General features: G+C 39.4%; 1 protein-coding gene across 3 annotated transcripts in view; it reads left to right on the forward strand.

Moving 5' to 3' along the window:
• FKBP15 (FKBP prolyl isomerase family member 15) overlaps positions 1-21,163 on the forward strand; it is a 56,887-nt gene that overhangs the window by 14,376 nt on the left and 21,348 nt on the right. For all 3 annotated transcript variants that reach the window (XM_003407799.4, XM_023545038.1, XM_064291581.1), the window contains exons 5-18: positions 1,043-1,117; positions 1,448-1,546; positions 5,974-6,123; positions 7,121-7,189; positions 8,565-8,711; positions 10,801-10,943; positions 11,393-11,450; positions 11,565-11,672; positions 13,239-13,341; positions 14,384-14,490; positions 17,762-17,876; positions 19,274-19,383; positions 19,693-19,800; positions 20,292-20,386. In XM_003407799.4, coding sequence (XP_003407847.1) covers positions 1,043-1,117; positions 1,448-1,546; positions 5,974-6,123; positions 7,121-7,189; positions 8,565-8,711; positions 10,801-10,943; positions 11,393-11,450; positions 11,565-11,672; positions 13,239-13,341; positions 14,384-14,490; positions 17,762-17,876; positions 19,274-19,383; positions 19,693-19,800; positions 20,292-20,386 — 1,487 coding nt within the window. The remainder of the gene's footprint in view (positions 1-1,042; positions 1,118-1,447; positions 1,547-5,973; positions 6,124-7,120; positions 7,190-8,564; positions 8,712-10,800; positions 10,944-11,392; positions 11,451-11,564; positions 11,673-13,238; positions 13,342-14,383; positions 14,491-17,761; positions 17,877-19,273; positions 19,384-19,692; positions 19,801-20,291; positions 20,387-21,163) is intronic.

A 21,163-nucleotide genomic window follows, 5' to 3' on the forward strand; every position in this document is an offset into this window, starting at 1 on the left:
AACATAACATTTACGTGGGACACAGTCAAAAAAGGTCTAATATACATATAATTGTAATCCAGAGATAGCAGAATGACATCTTTGAAGTTGCTGAAAGAAAAAAAAATGCCAATGTACAATTCTATACCCAACAAAAAATCCTTGAAAAATGAAAGCAAAATAAATTTTTGGACAAATAAGAGCTGAGAAAATTCATTGCGAGCAGATCCACTGCACAAGAAATATTAAAGAAGTTCTTTAGGTTAAAGGAAATAAGTGCCTATGTTCCTCAAATGATGTGTAGAAGAATATTCGTAGAAGCAGCATTTATAATAGGTATAACTGAAAACAGCTTAGATGTTCATAAGCAAGAGAATGGGATAATAGATTGTAGTGTATTCATATAATAGAATACTACATAGCAATAAAAAAGAACAAATCACTGGTACATGAAGCTTCAAGGATGAATCTCACAGACATGTTGAATAAAAGAAGCAAGACCCAAGAGTATATAGTATATGATCCCATTATATATAGGTTAAAAATAGCAAAACTAATCAGTGATAGAAGTCAGAATAGTGGTTCCAGGGTGAGGATTATTGACCAGGAAGGAGCACAAGGGAGCTTTCTAGGGTGCTAAAAATGTTTTTTTTTTTTTTTTTAATCCAAGTGGTGGTCACATGGATATATGCATGTGAGAGAGAGAGAAAATTGAGTTTAAGACTTTTGCACTTTACTATATGTTTTTCCTCAATTAAATTTTTTTTATTTCTTAAGCAATCAGCATCACTGTCTTTTAGTCACCTTTCATAAATATGAAACTATCAGCAAAATAAAGATATCCCCAGTTACAGTTAAGGAATAAAGCCAAAATGAGAAGCAATATTAAAATGGATAGTGAGAAGCCGTAATTTAAAATCTAAGCTTTAAGGGGTGAACCTGAGTTTCAAATTTTATAGCTGTATGAAACATAGTATCTGACATCTTGGTGCTAGTTTTGTATTACCTTTTTAACTTCTGTCCTCCTTTTTTTTTCTCCTACCCCATCTTTGCTTGAGTACAGTATAGGATTCTTCTTTATATCAGCCAGCAACAACCAGTTACTGTTGCAAGGATTCACCTGAACTTTGAGCTAATGGTAAGACTTCCCCATTTTGGAATCATTACCTTCTTTGGAATAGCATCCCAGGGGAGATTAGTCTGAGTCCTTGGTAAGAATTAGGTCCACTGCTTTAGACCTGGGCATTAGTGTGGGTACCTAAAAAAGCCACTCAGAAAGGTCTCTTGGTACCTTCTGGGAATATGGTCTGAGGGGTGGTTGGTGAAAGGTGGGAGGGAAGAAGAGAGTTCCCTGATATCTTTCTTTGGGTCCATTTCAGTGTAGATCCTTCTCTACGAGGTTAAGCAGTCAGATTTATCCACTTCACTTCTTGTGGTTCAGTTATTCCAACATTTCTCCTTTCTCCAGGTTCGGCCTAATAACTATAGCACCTTTTATGATGACCAGAGACAAAACTGGTCCATTATGTTTGAATCAGAAAAGGCTGCTGTGGAGTTCAATAAACAGGTAATATCTTATTTTTCCTGTGAAAAGCCGGAACACTTATCTGAGAGTTACCTTAATTTTAGGAAAATATGTGAAAAACATAATCTGCTATATTTTTTGGTGAAAACATACACAGCAGATCATACACCCATTCAACAATTTTTACATGTGTGATTCAGTGACACTGGTTACATTCTTCATGTTGTGAAACTGTCTTAGGCTGGGTTCTCTAAAGGAGCAAAACCAGTAAAGCTTATATATATATACACCATATTTTTATGCGTATCGTGCACACCTTCTACGTTTGTTTGTATATAGTACCCTCCCCCAGTGAAGTATTTTCATAAGCATGCTATTTGAATTTTTTTTACAACAACATGTAAAAAATTGGCATGGTGGCGCTTATGAAAATGCTTTGTGGGGGGAGGGAGCAGTTGGCAAACAGATGTAGAAGGTGGACATTATTTGCGAAAAATATGGTATGTGTAAATATATATGGATAGAGATTTATGACAGGGAAATGGCTCACATAGTTGTGGAGGCTGGCAAGTCCCAAATCTGTGGGTCAGATATCAGGCTGGAGGCTTCTTCTAACTCATAGTTGCAGGGACTGACGAACCCCAAATAAGCAGGTCAGATGGCAGGCTGCTAGCTCACATCCCAAGAACTGGAGGTCAGAGGATGATGAATCGGATACAGGATCAGAGAGCTTGAGCTTTACCAGAGCATCTATATGTATATTGGCTGCAGGCCATATTCCAAAGGAAACTCCCCTTTCAGGTGCTTGGCTGCTCACATCAGATCACAAAACAGAGGATGATTACATAATATCTACCCAACCCCAAACCCAAAACCATTACTGTTGCTTTAATTCTGACTCATAGTAGCCCTATAGGACAGAGTAGAACTGCCCCACAGGGTTTCCAAGGCTGTAAATCTTTTTTTATCGTACTTTAGATGAAGGCTTACAAGCAAACCAGTTTCTCATTAAACAATTAATACACATACTGTTTTGTGACATTGGTTGCCAACCCCACATCAACACTTTCCCATTCTCGACCTTGGGTTCTCCATCACCAGCTTTCCTGTCCCCTCCTGCCTTCTCGTCCTTGCCCCTGGACTGATGTGCTAATTTAGCCTCCTTTTGTTTTATGGGCCTATCTAATCTTTGGCTGAAGGGTGAACTTCAGGAATGACTTCATTACTGAGTGAGCTATAAGGGTGTCCAGGGGCTGTACTTGGAATTTCTCCAGTCTCTGTCAGACCAGTAAGTCTGGTCTTCCAGGCTGTAAATCTTTATGGAAGTTAACTGCCACATCTTTTTCCCAAGGAGTGGCTGGTGGGTTCAAACCAGCAACCTTTTGGTTAGCAGCCAAGTGCTTAACCACTGTGCTACTAGGGCTCCTTAATATCTGCCAAACCACCAAGAGCCATGGCCTAGCCAAGTTGAAACATAACCTTAACCATGACAGTCACCATTCTTACTATCTCTCCCCATATTGTTTCACCACCACTAACTCGGACTCACTGCCCCATAAACTACTCATATAAATGGTGGTCAATTTGATCTGATATAGATAGTTCTTTAACAGAGCACAATGCTAAAGACAAACATTCTTTTCAAATTCAGCTAAAGTGTTTTTTGTTTGAAAATGACTTCAGAGGATCATTTTGGTTCAAGGTCCAAAAATTTTCTCAGGGCTACAGATTCAGGGGTTCTTCCAGCTTCAGTGGGTTCTGTTACGGATTGAATCGTATCCCCCAAAAATGTGTGTCAACTTGGCTAGGCCATGATTCCCAGTGTTGTGAAATTGTCTACCATTTTGTCACTGATGTGATTTTCCTAATTGTTGTAAATCCTCCCTCTGATGTTAATAAGGCCAGTTTAGAGGCAGTTATGTTAATGAGGCAAGACTCAATCTACAAGATTAGGTTGTGTCTTAAGTCAGTCTCTTCTGAGGTATAAAAGAGAGACGTGATCAGAAAGACATGGGGACCTCATACCACCAAGAAATAAGAGCCAGGAGAATAGTGCTACCTCTGGACCTGGGGGGTCCCTGCACTGAAAACCTCCTAGAATAGGGGAAGATTGATGACAAGGACCTTCCCCCAGAGCCGACAGAGAGAAAGCCTTCCCCTGGAGCTGGCACCCTGAATTCAGACTTCTAGCTTACTAGACAATGAGAGAATAAACTTCTGTTTGTTAAAGCCATCCACTTGTAGTGTTTCTGTTATGGCTGTACTAGATGACTAAGATAGTCCAGTAAGCCAGCTATAAGAAATTTGAAATTCTGTTTCACATTTTTCCTTTTTGACCGGGACTCAGCTACTGAGTCCTTGATCAAATGTTCAGTTATGGTGGCTGGGCACCATCCAGTTCTTCTGGTCTCATGGCAAAGGAGGCAGTAGTTCATGGTGGCAAGTAGACATGCAGTCCAGTTCCTTCTTCATTTCCTAGGTCTCCTTCTTCCTCTGCTGCTCCAGGCGAACAGAAACCAATCGTTGTATCTTGGATGGCTTGCAAGCCTTTAAGACTCCAGGCACTACTCACTGAACTGGAAGGTAGAACAGAAACTCTTAAAACAGTGTTAGGCTAATTGCTTGGAGAGTCCCGTGAAGCCATGACCCTAAGCCTTTGAATCAAGAGAACTAATCCCAAGAGGTTTGTTTATACATAAGTAGTTTCAGCAACTGCATCCTCTTTTTTATTTTTGCTTGCTGCTGCTGTTATAAAATCGTATGTAACACATTTGCTCTTTTGCCCTTTTTCTGGTGTACAGCTTACTGGTATCAGTTACCTTATCAGGTTGTATAACCATTACTCTTACTCAATGCCAATTTTCTCATCGCCATAGACAAACTCACTTCTTCCTAGAGATAACCTGCCATATTTTGTTAGTAAAAAAACCTGTTACCGTCGAGTCAATTCCAACTCATAGCGACCTTATAGGACAGACTAGAACTGCCCCATAGAGTTTCCAAGGAGCATCTGGTGGATTTGAACTGCTGACCCTTTGGTTAGCAGCTGCAGCACTTAGCCACTACACCACGAGGTTTCCTATTTTGTTGGTGAGAAACATAAAAAACTCACTAAATTTGTCACTTGAGCCTATTTGTATTTTAGGGAAATAATAGGCATACTTATTGAAAATGAGACTTTTGAAAGAAAAAAGACTAAATGTAAACTTATTTGATTAAAACATTTTTCTACCACATAAACTATTTTAAGGAATAAGTAAAACTGTCTTTTAAAAAAAACACCAAAATATCAAACCCACTGCCATCAAGTCAATTCTGACTCATAGCGACCCTATAGGACAGAGCAGAACTGCCCCCATATGGTTTCCAAGGAGCACGTGGTGGATTCACAGTGCCGACCTTTTGGTTAGCACCACTACATCACCAGGGTTTCTATCTTTTGAAAGTATTGTTTTAAAAGAATATTATTATCAGTCTTCCACAGAGAAATGACACTGTAGTAAGCACCTTTGTATATAAGTGTGTATTCCTTTTTCCCTCTGATTGTTTCTCTTTGCTGGATTTCTAGAAGTGAGTGATGTGTCAATGGGTCCAGATATTTTTAGGCTCTGAATACCCTTTGGCATATGGCTTTTCAGAAAGATTGTAGTATATCACACTCTTACCAGCTATCTCACGGTGGCTTTCCCAGCATTGAGAATTATCTGTTTTTTTCTTCTTTTAGTCCTAGTTGCTTGATATAAAGTTGCCTCATTGTTTTAGTTAGCATTTATTTGATTGCAATAATGAATTTTTTTTTTTAAGAAAAATGAATTGTAAGTTTCTAACATATACTATAGTAAAACATTGACTATAGAGTATTCACAAAAATGTGTCTGACTCCTTTGTCTGTGATCTATGCTAAAATAATACGGCTATATCAGTAGGTGGCAGTGGTGTGCGTTCTGGGAATGCAACATGGTTTTGGAGAGGGCCTTCCTTCCATGGATTTTGAAAGTTTTTTCAAAGCTCCCCTTTCTTTGATAGGTTTCCAAACACCGAAGTTATAAATCATGATAGTAATGATAGCTAACATTTATTGAGTGATACTATTATTTGCTAGATACTATGCCAAATACTATACTTATATTAGCTCATTTAATCTTCAGAACCACCCTATGAGATATGCATGCTTTTTATCTCCATTTACAAATGAATAATCTTGGGTACATAGAGGTTAAGTATCTGACCAAGGTCCCAGAGTTAGTCAGTGGCAGTACCTAGTTGTGTACCTAGACAGTCTGACTCCAAAGCTGTACTCTTAGATGCTTTGATTCTTGGCAAGATTACTAACTACGAATGGCTTACTTCATGAAATGTAATCTGTTTTGTTAGCAGATGCCGCTATTTGGAAAGGGCATTAGCAATTATGTGGTGAGTACTTATTGAGCCTAAACTTAGGTTTATGCTGCCTTGGTTTCGTCTTGCAGGTGTGCATTGCCAAGTGTAACAGCACCTCTTCCCTGGATGCAGTGCTCTCACAGGACCTCACTGTAGTAGAAGGCCCTTCTGTAGAAGTTGGAGATTCTTTGGAAGTGGCATATACTGGCTGGCTCTTCCAGAATCATTCGCTAGGCCAGGTAAGAAATGTACCCTGTAAGTTCCCCAGTAATTTAAGCAGAATGAAGGCTATTCAAACATAAGGTATTATTACTGTGAATTGATGAGCATAAGTGTTTAATTTTTAGAACATCCAGTTATCTAGCTTATCTTCTGGTGTTTCTGTGTTATTAGTTATGGTTTGTATCCTGTTAATGTTGTGTATTAGGGCCCCTAGTATTGAATTAGTTTTTGTGTATAGTGTGAGATATGAGTCCTGTTTAATTTTTTTGCAGATGGACATCCAGTTTTGCCCAGTACCATTTGTTAAAAAGACTGTCTTTTCCCCATTTGATGGACTTTGGGCCCCCAAGTATTATTTTTGTTAATTGTTCCTATGTATGTCTTGTCTCCCTATAGCAGTTGTAAACATGAATATTATGGGATTAGGTCTTAAAACTTCTTTTTAGACCTTTCTCACGGTTGTTTCTTTAATGTCTGTCTTATAGGAGATACTGTAAACTTGTTGGGCTTTTTGTGTCTTAATATTGTTAAGTTCTCAGAAGTAGTACAGTATAATAGAAAGAGCTTTAGACTATTGAGTTTTTAAAAAATGTGGATTCAAGTCCCAGTTTTATCCTGATTTGACCTTGATTAAGTCATTTAAGCTCTTAATTTTTTTTCCCCCATCCGTGAAGGAAGATTAATGGTTTTTACCCTGCTTACTTGACTGGGTTGGTGTTAGCATCAAATGAGATAATTTATATGGAAATTCATTATAGACAAGAAATGCTTTTAAATACATGATGGTGGAAATGCATTTTTTTTTTCTCAACCTGTAAAACCGTTGTCTCAGAGATAATGTAATGTCACCCTTTAGCCATGACGTGGCCCCATCTTTTCAGGTCCTTTCAGAGTTTTTTCCCAGTATATTTGACGTTCCCCATTCCAGAAGCACTGTGCTGGCATGTAGTTAGTTGAATACCATGATTATTATTTTCTTCCAAGTTTTGGGTGACTTACTGATGAAATTTGCAGGTTTTCGACTCCACTGCTAACAAAGACAAGCTGCTTCGTCTGAAATTAGGATCAGGAAAAGTCATCAAGGTAAAGGCTTAACAGTTTTCTTTTATGGCTCCAGCAGTTACACTAGACATAATTTAGATTAAATTTTGTGAATTTTCCAACCTAGGTATATATTCTGAGTCTGGAAAGGAGTGGTTGAAAAGTAGGAAGGGAAAAATGTGGCATGTTATGTGCATTTGGGAGGTTTTTACCTAGGAGTTATTATATTGAAGATGGGCACATTTCTTTAGTCCTACCCTCTATTTTTCATCCTGTTACTCTGAGGAAATTATTGAATCCTTCCTATAGCCTGATGGGAGAAAGAGGTGGAACTGCTTCTTCCTGACATGTGTCATAATCGGTTGACGCTCATCTGTCTGGCGTGCTTCCAATCAGCACTCCCCAATCATTGTGAGACACAACTGTGACACAGCAGGAGGAGCACTGGAATTGGAGTCCAAGGACCTGGGCTCAAGCTGGGAGTTGTTCTTTACCAACAGTGCAGGTGTTTCATAAAATAAAGAGCATTTTACACAGGCAGGCTATCATTGTATCAGGACACATCAGTGCATTGTGAAGTACTCATTCATCTTGAGGCAAAGAAGTTTTCTCCATAGCTTTGTTTATGATTTCTTTTCCCACAGTTTTTTGGAGGCTTTTTCCTGAAGATCATAGATGGTAAGGGCATGGCCATTGAAGCTAGCTGGATCTAATGTGAATTTGGGCTAACAACTTACTAGCCATGTTTTCTTGGGCTAGTTATTTAACCTCCCCAAGTCTCAATTTTCTCATCTGTAAAATGAGGATAATGCTGTCAACCTTATGGGGTTATTTTGGGCTTTACCTTAAGCAAATAAAGTTGCCATGCTACCTTTTTTTGCCAACTGCGCCCTACCTCCCACACGGTATTTTCCTAAGGGCACTATGCTAATTTTTTTATAGGAACAGGTAAAAAAAAAAATCACCATAGAGTGCTTATGAGAATTACCGGGGGGTGGGGGTGGGGGTGGGGGGGGGTGGGGGCTGGGCTGTTGCAAAAAAAAAAGTAAAATGTGCACTTTGTTTGCATCAAAATATGGTAAACAATAATGTATGTAAAACACGACAACACCTGGAAAGTGTGCTTAATAAATGATAGCCTTTGTTGCCATTCTTTTATTCCTCCCATTGTCTATCATTATCTAAGATAAGTATATTTCATCTAACCCCAGACATGGGCAGCTTTTGCAAAATGTGTTTAGAAGCACTACTTTAGAAATCTTATATCTGATGTCGGGGTAATAGTTGAACTTGACCTAGAGAGATACTGTCTAAACCTGAAAGAATGGGTGAGTGAAACCTGATGATCCTGTACTTCACTTTGCCTTATAAGGAAGTTTGTGTCTGATGAATTTTTCACCTTTTCTGATTCCTAAAGGGCTGGGAGGATGGAATGCTGGGCATGAAAAAAGGAGGAAAGCGGTTGCTTATTATCCCTCCGTCCTGTGCTGCTGGCGCTGAAGGGGTAATAGGATGGACTCAAGCAAAGGACTCAATCCTGGTGTTTGAGGTGGAGGCTAGGCGGGTGAGTAAAACTGTGCTGTGTTGTTCGAGGAGTCTTCCGAGTACCTCCTTGCTAATTAAGTAAAATGAATAAATAATTACGTTTGAAGTTCAGGTTTTTTATTTGTTTCTTTTTCAAGTAGAAATGTTACAGTGGAAAGAGCAACAGCTTTGGAATCTAAAGACCGAGATATGTGTCCTTGGCTCTCTATACTGAGTCTAGAAGAGGTTGTGACTTTGAGCACATTACTTCTCCACACTTTTTATTTTGTCTATAAAATAGTGATTCCTGCCCAATGCACTTACTACTTCCATAGCTACAAGTTTATCCTATTGATACATTCACATAAGTATGCAAAGATATTTTTTCCTTCTTCCGTTACATTGTTTGTAATAATAAACAACTGAAAACAACCTAAATGTCTATCATTAAGAGATGGGTTAAATTATGTTTTTTTTTCATATAGAGGGCTTTTATGTATCTTTTTTAAAGATTATCCAAAATCTATTCTTAAATGAAAGAAGGAAGTTGCAAAACAGTATGGATAGTATGGTTTCGTGTATTCGCATGTGTGTGAGTATGTCCGTGTGTATACAGTCATATATGTCTGTGTAGTTCTCTCTGTATATAGTATGTATTTATATATCTATGTGTATACTAACATATCTACATACATATATATTCTTATATATCTATATACATATATATACAGTCTTACATATCTATGTATTTTTATGTGTATATGTGACCCTAACACTCCCCAGCATGTTTTCTATTTTTTCAAAATGGGCGACTGAGAGCTTGACTTAACTAAAGCCATGATGAACCTATAAGTTCTTCTCTTTTCTCTGCCTGCCTCCTCCTTCACGTACCTTTGTTAATGACTTTGTTTTAACCTAATGTTGATGACTCTGTTCTTTGTTTTAATCTGATCCAAATAACTTTGTTTTGTTCCGGCTGATCACCTGTGACTTTGAACCCCGCACATGGAGATTAGAGCCTAGGTATCTGATATTATATATATCTTTAGCCTGATAAAGAGTTGTCTGCACATGTATCTTTCTAGTCTGATAAAGAGTCTTTTGTCACTATTTTGTAATGAAAAACTCCTGCTGGCCATGCCATCTGCTGACTACAAAGACACTTCTAACCTTTGTAAAATTCTATTTAAGTTCTAATGTAAAAGTGCTCTTTGGACTCCATAGAGACAGCTTCTGTTGGTGCTGTTCCCCAATGATATATACATCCCCTTAATAAACTTTCTCGCTCTTTCTGACTTGGAGTACATGTGGCTCGACTGCTCTAGGGCACAGACCCGAATCTGGTAACAGTCTTAAACATGAGCATACCTTTTACTCAACAATCTGACTTCTGGAAAACTATGCTTTGGAAATATTTAAAGCTATGTGCAAAGATACAGATATAAAGCTGTTCATAAAAAGTATTGTTTACGATGGGAGAAATTAGAAAAAAGCCAAATGTCCATCAATCTATAACATTATTTTTAGCTACAGAAGAGTATGTCTGGCTTCAAGAGTCATGCCCTTAATTGCCATGATCTAATGGGAAAAAAATCTCCAAAGATTTCTGGAAAAAGAAATCATAAACATCTATGCTATTACAAAATATATTTGACTAATTCTCTTCTGTAGTTAAAAATAATGTTGTAGATTAATATTTAGTGACATGGAAATATGTTAATATATTAGCCAGGAAGTGAGCCAAACAAGTTATAAAACAGTGTGGCTCCATTTTTCTAAAAAGTACATGCATATATATGTAAGTACACGTACACACACCCCATATATACACACATGTATAAACATATATGCATATATACATATGTATGGGTGTGTGTATATGAATGTATGTATGTATGTCAGTATATCTCAGAAAAATGTGAAATAATGCATATGAAATTCTAAGAATGTTATTGCTTGGTACTTGAATTGCAGGTGATTATTTTCTTTTTCTTTCTGCTTATCTCTACATTTTCTAATTTGCCTACAATGAGCAGGCGATGACTTGTATAATAAAGAATAAATAAAATGAAAGGTGGAAAGAGAGTCTTTTTTATAGTCTATTCCAGCTGTGGTGGATCTTTTCCTAGGTGAAGTTTGCCAGAGATTCTGGCTCTGATGGGCACAGTGTTAGTTCCCGGGATTCCGCGGCCCCCTCTCCCACACCTAGTGCTGATAGCCTCTCTGTTGATCCTGCTGTGTCACCGCCCACATCTGTGCCTTTCAAATCAGGGTAAGATACTGGGGTTCTATCTGGCTTTTATTGACCATAGAAGTGATTTTTAGAGGTGTTCAAAAATAGGAATATAGTTGAAAACTAAAATAATTTTAAATAACTGAAAAAAAAATGAAGGAAATAGAGAAAGTATTTGCGTCAGATTTCCCTGACAAAGGATTAATACTCATGGTCTCTAAAAGTACTAATAGATAAATAAGAATACCCACAAAATGGGAAGAAAATTGGACAAAGGGCATAAATACAAAATATATACCCAAGAAAAAAATACATAAATAATAAGCATTTGTATAGAAAATTGTTCATCTTCACTAGCAAAGACTATGCAGACTGGGAAGAGTTAAAATTGACAAGTATTTTCAAAAGCAATCTGTTGATCCAGTTTAAACTGGAGTTATACTTATGGGTTTTGTTTTTATCTCAGGATATGTTTTATTTGCTTTCAGGGAGCCAACTCTTCGTACCAAATCTAACTCCCTCAGTGAACAACTTACAGGAAGTCCGGTAAGTATGCAAGTAAGGGAGCTTGTTGAAGGAGTTGATATCAGAGCCAAAGGGATAAAGCCTCCCGAAGGTAAACTGCTTACAGTGATTTCTGTGACTTTCCTCTCTTTTTAGAATCCTGATACAGTCAAGGCCAAGCTGATCTCTCGAATGGCTAAAATGGGCCAGCCCATGCTGCCCATCCTTCCACCTCAGCTGGATTCCAATGATTCAGAAATTGAAGTATGTTCCTGTGGCAATATTAGAATGAATGATGTAGATGGTGCCATCTTCTGTTCCTTTTGTTGAGATTATTGCTCTTTATACCTCTAATCTAGAATCATTAGAGAACTTGTATGCAAAATGATGCCAGTTGTTACTGGAGCATGCGTTTCTTCCTGTGATTAGCACGTCTCCTGGGAAATGGAAGCAATTCCATGTATCTATCACAAACATTAGGAAGTTTTAAGTAGTTAATATAATAATTTACTAGACTCTATTTTTTATAGTGTCAGTAAAGATCACTCTTTAAGGAGCAGCATAATGCCCAACCCATAATGGGTGCTCAATTAATAAAGTTTGTATAATATTCTTAGAAATAAGAAAAAACATTAAAATGTTGAAGTGACACGTATTCATTGTAGAAAACATAAATTATAGATAAAAAAGAAACATTATTTCACAAAAAGAACATTCTTCTTTATATATTGTTTTGTAGCCTGATTTTTTTAACTTAGTATTACATCATGAACATTTATATTACTGTTAATACATCTGCATTATTACGTTTAAAGGAAGTCCAGTATTCTGTTATTGATTTATCATAATTTTTTCACTCTACTGTTAGACATTTAGGTTGATTTGGATCTGTGGTGATCTAAAACTGGGATAGTTTTCCAGAAGAGACTGTCAGGGGATGAGGGGGTGTTCTAAAGCAAAACTGCCAAAGAGTTTTCAGCCCTTGAACTATAAAACCCCCCTTGCCATCCAGTCAATTCCAACTCATAGTGACCCTGTAGGGCAGAGTAGAACTGCCCTGTAGAGTTTGCAAGGCTGTAAATCTTTATGGAAGATCTTTCTCCTACGGAGTGGCTGGTGGGTTAGAACCACCTACCTTTTGGGTAGCAGCCAAGTAGTTAACCACTGTGCCATCAGGGCTCCTTCCTTGCACTATAGCACATCACAGTCTCTGCATATTGTACCTCAAGGTTTTCTGCTCCTTGTTTAAAATAGGAAGTTTGTAGGATAACTTCGATTAGAATTATAGTAAAGATGAATATTGCTCTGATTTTATGAAAGGAAAGAACGGGAGGCGGGTGGAAACTCAAACTATATTATTCAAAAACTGCATGGTAATGAGGTTTTCATTGACTACCTTGAGGCTTATGGAGATTAACTGGTAGAAGAGAGGAGGCAGGATCATTCCCTGGGTTTCCTTGCAAGATTCCCCACATCTGTGGGAACAGACTCAATCAATCTTAAGGTAGCTGCTGGTTTGGAAAATGATACATTCTGGAGAGCTGTCAATTTAGCTGCTTCACATTGTAAAGCATCAACAACTGATAATGTTTGAGGAAATGAACTCTATTTAGTTATTTTATGTGATTTAAAGGAAGAAAGGATTTACAGGACTAGAATAAGTGCCTTTCCCCCACAGTCCAAACCCTAACCTCTTGGTTTTCTGCTTACCTTTCTTTCCTCTTCTTTGCCTAGAAAACCTGTGTTGTAATTAGGCTTAGGTTGGACAGCAAGTCTCAAACTTCAATTAAGGACTAATACAGAGTAACCAAAACCCATGTCCTGTTTTAGAATGTGAACACTCTGCGAGGGGCCGGGCAGCCCACGGTGACTCCGTCCATCCAGCCCTCTCTTCAGGCAGCCCATCCAGTGTTACCACAGATGACCTCACAAGGTAAGGAGCATTTCTGAGGCTCTGTGACCTTGAATTGGGTCAGCACCAATTCAAGTGTTCCTTAAATTGTTAGGTTGCATTGTTTTAGTACCAAAAATCAGACTAGCATACAGCTAGTAAATCTTTATGGAAGATCTTTCTCCTACGGAGTGGCTGGTGGGTTAGAACCACCTACCTTTTGGGTAGCAGCCAAGTAGTTAACCACTGTGCCATCAGGGCTCCTTCCTTGCACTATAGCACATCACAGTCTCTGCATATTGTACCTCAAGGTTTTCTGCTCCTTGTTTAAAATAGGAAGTTTGTAGGATAACTTCGATTAGAATTATAGTAAAGATGAATATTGCTCTGATTTTATGAAAGGAAAGAATGGGAGGCGGGTGGAAACTCAAACTATATTATTCAAAAACTGCATGGTAATGAGGTTTTCATTGACTACCTTGAGGCTTATGGAGATTAACTGGTAGAAGAGAGGAGGCAGGATCATTCCCTGGGTTTCCTTGCAAGATTCCCCACATCTGTGGGAACAGACTCAATCAATCTTAAGGTAGCTGCTGGTTTGGAAAATGATACATTCTGGAGAGCTGTCAATTTAGCTGCTTCACATTGTAAAGCATCAACAACTGATAATGTTTGAGGAAATGAACTCTATTTAGTTATTTTATGTGATTTAAAGGTTTTTCCCGGCTCATAGTGACCCTATAGCATTTTCAGACCTGGAGATATATTTGTTCTGCTTTCTGTATCTTCAGCTATGTTGCAATGTCTATTTTGGAAATCTGCGCTCAGCTAATGAGCCATCTCCTTATGTGTTATTGTGTACTTCCTGTCAGCCGCACCACTAGTGGGTCATAGATCTGAGTCAGATGCACATGAGAACAAGCAGTTTCCTCCCACTCTTCCATTGCTGAGAGTCTAGTAGAGTTGGCTTTGGGAGACTAGGTGAGGAAAGTGGTCAAATCTGAAGCATGATGGCATGTGAGGTGCTAAATACCAAGGAGAAGCAAGGAGTGGATAACAGCAAAAACTTCTTGCTTTATCTTAGCGCCTCAGCCATCCGTTTCTGGGCTCCAAGCGCCTTCTGCTGCCTTAATGCAAGTTGCATCTCTCGATTCCCATTCAGCTGTATCTGGAAATGCCCAGTCCTTTCAGGTAACAACATTTTTTTTTTTTATTATTGTGCTTTAAGAGAAAGTTTACAAATCAAGTCTCTCGTACAAAAATTTATATACACCTTCCTATATACTCCTAGTTGCTCTCCCCCTAATGAGACAGCATACTCCTTCCCTCCACTCTCTTTTTTTGTGTCCATTTGGATAGCTTCTGACCCCCTCTGCCCTCTCATCTCCCATCCAGACAGGAGCTGCCCACATAGTCTCATGTGTCTGCTTGATCCAAGAAGCTCACTCTTTGCCAGTATCATTTTCTATCCCATAGCCCAGTCCAATCCCTGTCTGAAGAGTTGGCTTTGGGAATGGCTCCTGTCTTGGGCTAATAAAAGGTATGGGGACCATGACCTCTGGGGTCCTTCTAGTCTCAGTCAGACCATTAAGTCTGGTCTTTTTACGAGAATTTGAGGTCTGCATCCCACTGCTCTCCTGCTCCCTCAGGGGTTCTCTGTTGTGTTCCCTGTTAGGACAGTCATCCATTGTAGCCAGGCACCATCTAGTTCTTCTGGTCTCAGGCTGATGTAGTCTCTGGTTTATGTGGTCCTTTCTGTCTCTTGGGCTCATAATTACCTTGTGTCTTTGGTGTTCTTCATTCTCCTTTGCACCAGGTGGGTTGAGACCAATTGATGCATCTTAGATGGCCGCTTGCTGGCCTTTAAGACCCCAGACGCTGCTCTCCCAAGTGGGATGCAGAATGTTTTCCTAATAGCTTTTATTATGCCAGTTGACTTAGATGTCCCCTGAAACCATGCTCCCCAAACCCCTGCCCTTTGAATCGTTCAGTTTATTCAGGAAACTTTTTGCTTTGGGTTTAGTCCAGTTTTGCTGACCTCTCCTGTGTTGTGTGTTGTCTTTCCCTTCACCTAAAATAGTTCTTATCTACTATCTAATTAATGGAAACCTCTTTCCCTCTCTTCCTCCCTCCCCACTCTCGTAACCATCAAAGAACATTTTCTTCTCTGTTTAAACTGTTCTTCAAGTTCTTATAATAGTGGTCTTTTTGCAACTGACCAATTTCACTCAGCATAATGCCTTCCAGATTCCTCCATCTTATGAAATGTTTCACCGATTCATCATTGTTCTTTATTGATGTGTAGTATTCCATTGTGTGAACATACCATAGTTTATTTATCCATTCATCTGTCGATGGGCACCTTGGTTGCTTCCATCTTTTTGCTATTGTAAACAGTGCTGCAATGAACATGGGTGTGCATGTATCTGTCAGGTAAAAACATTTTAAAACCATATTAATTATAAGCTGTAATTTATTATGGTTCTAGTTCTTTTTTTTTCTTACTGCCCAATTCACACAGTAGCAGTTCCCAAAAGTCAGAGTTTGTAGTTTTTTCTTTTTACCAAACCACTGTTTTCTCAACTGTAAACCAGCCAAAGGCCGTTATACCTTACAGGTTGTTAAAAAGATTAAACGCACTAGCAAGCAAAGACCTAGTACAAGGCCTGGCACATAGTAAAGGCCCAGTCGGTGTATGTACCCTTTCCTTTCCACTCATATCTACTTTGAGGGGGCATATATTGAAGTCTACTGTGTTCTTTTCTTTTGATCAAACAGCTGATAGGCAAAGATTCTGCACTGTACTTAGCCGAGTGGTTCTGGGTTAGGGGTGGAGACTGTAAGGAGATTAGCTCTCAAGTTATCCTCCAAAGTGATCTCTTAAAGTAGCCTCTGTTTTTTTCTAGATGAGGGTTTACAGATCAAACTAGCTTCTCACTGAACAATTAGTACACAAATTGTTTTGTGACATTGGTTACCAACCCCTTGACGCGTCAATACTCTCCCTTCTCGACCTTGGGTTTCCTGTTACCAGCTTTCCTGTCCCCTCCTGCCTTCTCGTCCTTGCCCCTGGGGTGGTGTGCCCCTTTAGTCTTGTTTTGTTTTATGGTCCTGTCTGATCTTTGGCTGAGGGGTGAAACTCAGGAATGGCTTCATCACTGAGCTAAAAGGGTGTCGGGAGGTCATATTCTTGAGGTTTCTCCAGTCTCTGTCAGACCAGTAAGTTTGATTTTCTTTATTTGTGAGTTAAAATTTTGTTCTACATTTTTCTCCAGCTCTGTCCAGGACCCTTTGTTTTGATCCCTGTCAGAGCAGCGGTGGTGGTAGCTGGGCACCATTGAGTTGTACTGGACTCAGACTGGTAAAGGCTGTGGTAGTTGTGGTCCATTAGACCTTTGGACTCATCTTTCCCTTGTATCTTTAGTTTTCTTCATTCTTTCTAGCCATGGTCTTAAAAGCTTATGAGTGACCATCTAAGATGCTCTACTGGTCTCACCCTTCGGGAGCAAGGGAGAGTCAAGTAGCCTGTTTTCTGTCTGCCTCTGCTGACTGCCAGGGTGGTAGAATCCTTCTTTTGCCTCAGCACAGTTGAGACAAACTCCCATGGATAACAGTAGCTCGCTTCCTTAGTGATTCTTAGTGGGGCAGGGTGGTGGTGGGTGGGCTATGCCCTATTAGGATGGGGTGTCTCAAAACTGAAAAAAGTCTCACCCTTGTCCTTTTCTATCCCCCAATGGAGAACTACTATCCTGTAGACTAAGATTTTCTTATAATAGATGGACAGTCAAGATTTCTTTATTTCAAGGGAGAATAACCATGGTTATATCATTAAATGATATCAGGTATTTAGTGAGTATTTTCTATCTGCCAGGTCCTTAACTTACCAGCTTTAGGAACTTTACCTTTATCATTTTGTTTAGTCCACACAGCAACACTTTGAGGTGGTATAATTATCTTCATTTTATAGTTGAGGAGGCCAAGGGTCAGAGGAAAATGAGCACTTGGTCACAGAGATAAGTGTCAGAGACCCATCACAGCTTTGGAAATCACAGCTTTGGAAACTGGTAGATTTCCTTTGGAATCTCAGTGAACCCCTCTGCTCTTACCTCAATAAGTAAGCAGAGTTTGCTTAATTGCAATTTTTTTTTTAGAAATTCAGCAGGTCTGATAGCTGGGAAATGAATTCCTACCCAAATCATATAACCCTAGGACTGGGTAGTGACCCGAGATGCCTTTCTCTTGATTTTTGGGTAGAAGTTCAGTGACATGGTACCATTGGGACATGTAGAAAAGCCACCTGCTACAATTCTTATCTAATTTCAAACCCTGATCTCATTCTGCTCCAGTTGCAGTTAAGTTTGAGTCCCCACCCAGCTTTAACCACCTTATTCCACCATCAAGGAAAAATGTAAGCAAAAGAGAGAGACATGAGTGTTTTATAAACCAGCTGTGGTTTTCTTAGCCCTATGCAGGTATGCAAAGCTACACTTATCCCCAGGCATCAACTGTCACTTCCCAGCTGCAGCCTGTTCGGCCCTTGTATCCAGCACCACTCTCTCAGTCACCCCATTTTCAAGGTAAGGAGCAGTCCCCTCAACCTCTGATCTTCTACTCTTGTTGTGTTCTCCTTCCACGCATCTTTTTAAAATTTTTACTGCAGTAGCTCTCTATCCTTTGTTTCTTTCTTTCTTTAACAGTTTTGTTGAGGTAAAATTTACATACCATAAAATTCATTCATTTTAAAAGTACAATTCAGTGATTTTTTTTTAGTAAGTTAACAGCTGTGCAACTATCACCATTATATAATTTTAAAACATTTCCATCATCCCCCCAAAAATCCCTCATGCCCGCTTTCTGCCCTTTGTTTGTTACATTATCTCCTGCTGGCCCTTTTTAATGCCTCTGTCAGAGCGGCCAGAGTTTATAGTAAATCGAAAAAGATTAAAACGTTGGAGGAAATGGAGAGAAAGAGTGATGACTTTGGGTGTTCAGTATCTCCAATGAAATCTACTTCGTTAAATTTTTTAAATTATGAAAATAATATACTCCTGTTAAAAAATTCAGAGAATACAAATACTGTCCTTCCCCAGCATTGAAACTCTCTGACCATAAGAAACTATTGTTAATGGTTTCTTGAGTAATTTTTCCACTATCTTCTATGCATGGACAAGTGCCGGCGTCTTGTGTAAAAAACAAAATAAAATACAAAGAGTAGTTCTGCAGCTTGCCTTTTTCACAGTAATCACCTTTGGACAGTGGGAGGAAGAAGCAAGTATATCCTACAACATAATTTGTGGTTCTAGAGTGGTAAGGGTTTCCTTGATGGAGCCTTTTCTGAATGCCCTCCCCCCTTCACCATCAGGGTAACTCTTCATCCATCAAAACTGTCATCTCCTCTGTGAAGCCATGCCTGACTTTTATCGCGCCCCCCCCCAAAGTTATAACCATGTGTGTGTCTCATCAAAGGGTTAATCTTGCTGTTATCTGTGCTACTTTTGTACCTTGTACATGGTCCATTTTTTAACCTTAAAACAGTGTTGTAATGGTCTGTTTATTTGTTGATCTCCCCACCAGACTGTGAGCTTGCCAAGGCCAAGAACCACATTTTATTCATTGCTGTATCTCTGGTACCTGCTAGCATGCCTGGCATGCAGTTGGATGAATGGGGAAGTTATCTGAGCCGCCGGTGTTAAATGGCAATCCAAAGAGGGCATACTTGTGCCCTGGGCCCAGACGTAGCCCTTGATTGATGCCTTTTGCAGGAGCGTAGTTTAGTTGTGGTTAGCTTTGGAACACTTTTGCCTTTACTCTCTCTTCTATACCTTCTCCTGATGTTGTGAAATCACATAGAGCATTTTCTGGTATGTGGAAGTGTTAATTTCTCTTTCCTCTGCTGAAAGAGCTATTGGCTTTTCCCTATACAGTATCCTCTGCTCCAGTTTCATAAGTTTCTTTTTGGCTTATGTCTGTTTAGGATCAGGTGACATGGCTTCATTTCTCATGACTGAAGCCCGGCAGCATAACACTGAAATACGAATGGCAGTCAGCAAAGTGGCTGATAAAATGGATCATCTCATGACCAAGGTGACTGAGTCAGGGTTGGGGCTGTGCTGAAATTGAGGGTATAAAAAGAGCGTACAAACAGGGAGCAAGAAGAGTTAAAGGTAAACTCTTCCTTGGTTTTCTGTGTTCATGGTAGTTAGCAGTTATTTCCCCAGAAGGATAGTTATCATTATTTTGGGATCCAGTTAACAAAAGAAAACTCTAGCATACACTTAGAGATTGTCTTGGAAACTCATGAGCACCCTCAAAAAAGTGGTCAGATCTTGGGTAAATTGCCTTCCTCTGTTCTAAACTTTTCTCGCGTCATACTTTCTGGCATCCTTTTTGCAGGTTGAAGAGTTACAGAAGCACAGTGCCGGCAATTCCCTGTTCATTCCCAGCATGTCAGTTACAATGGAGACAAGCATGATTATGAGCAACATCCAACGGATTATTCAGGTGAGGATGATCAGGGACCAAACACAGCCTGAGGTCTTGCCCATGCTCTTTCCCCAAATGTACTACCCTTTCAAACCTCTGCCCGCAAAAGTGAGAGCATGTGATACATAAAAAACCAAAAACCCACAGCCGTCAATCCTGTATGAGTATATGTGTTGAGAAAATTCTGGAAAATCCAAAATGGTTTAAATTGGTCTAAATGACTTATCGCTGTCTAGTCAGAAGGAAACGTTTCCTTCTGACCATATTTCAGAATTTTACTTAATTTTATAGCCATCTATACAGTCAATCAAAAAAAAATTTTTTTTGTTTTTTTTATACAGCCAGTCCTTTGGGCATAGTGATTTATTTCCATTAGGTATGATTTGATGTGTTGTTTTAAGCATTATATCTGTATCCACGTGAGTTCTAGGTTTTATCTCAAAATATGCAATGATGTCACCTGTCAGTTGAAGTTGATTCCCTTGTATCTGGCACTTTTTCGAATTTAGGAAAATGAAAGATTGAAGCAAGAGATCCTTGAAAAGAGCAGTCGAATAGAAGAACAGAATGACAAGATTAGTGAATTAATTGAACGAAATCAGAGGTAATGACAGGTACGGGGCACTGGTTCGGATGGACAAAAGTGTTTAATTTGTAAATGTCCAAGTTGGATAGACATGTTTGTTTACGGAAATATATACATGTTTCTGCTGTTTCCTGACATGTGAATTTGGTGCTTTGGTAGTATTGTAGGGTAAAAAAATCACAAAGTTTAGTAAAGCAAAAAGAAAGTTTTATTTGGCATACATTCAAAAAGACAAAAGTTGAGAAGTGAACAAGCATGCTGCCACAGCCATGTCTGCCCAAATCCAGAGACTGTTACACTATAGGCAAGAATGGGAAGATGGACAAGCATGCTGCCACAGCCATGTCTCTCTGAGTCCAAGGACATTACAGAATAGGCACAAGTGGGAAGATGGACAAGCATGCTGCCACAGCCATGTCTCTCTGAGTCCAAGGACATTACAGAATAGGCACAAGTGGGAAGATGGACAAGCATGCTGCCACAGCCATGCCTCTCTGAGTCCAAGGACATTACAGAATAGGCAAAAGTGGGAAGACGGACAAGCATGCTGCCACAGCCATGTCTCTCTGAGTCCAAGGACATTACAGAATAGGCACAAGTGGGAAGACGGACAAGCATGCTGCCACAGCCATGTCTGCCTGAGGCCAAGGAAAGTTGCAGAGTCATCATGTAATGCCACTCTGGCTCTTGACCTGTCCTATTAGCCGATGGAAATAAGCTGGACACTAATTGCAAGCGAAACAGAAAGTGGCAAGTTTATTGTCAGCGCAGACAAGGCGCAATGCGGGGTCCAGC

Source organism: Loxodonta africana, chromosome 9 (assembly GCF_030014295.1).
Source record: "Loxodonta africana isolate mLoxAfr1 chromosome 9, mLoxAfr1.hap2, whole genome shotgun sequence".
In the NCBI taxonomy this organism is placed as follows: Eukaryota; Metazoa; Chordata; class Mammalia; order Proboscidea; family Elephantidae; genus Loxodonta; species Loxodonta africana.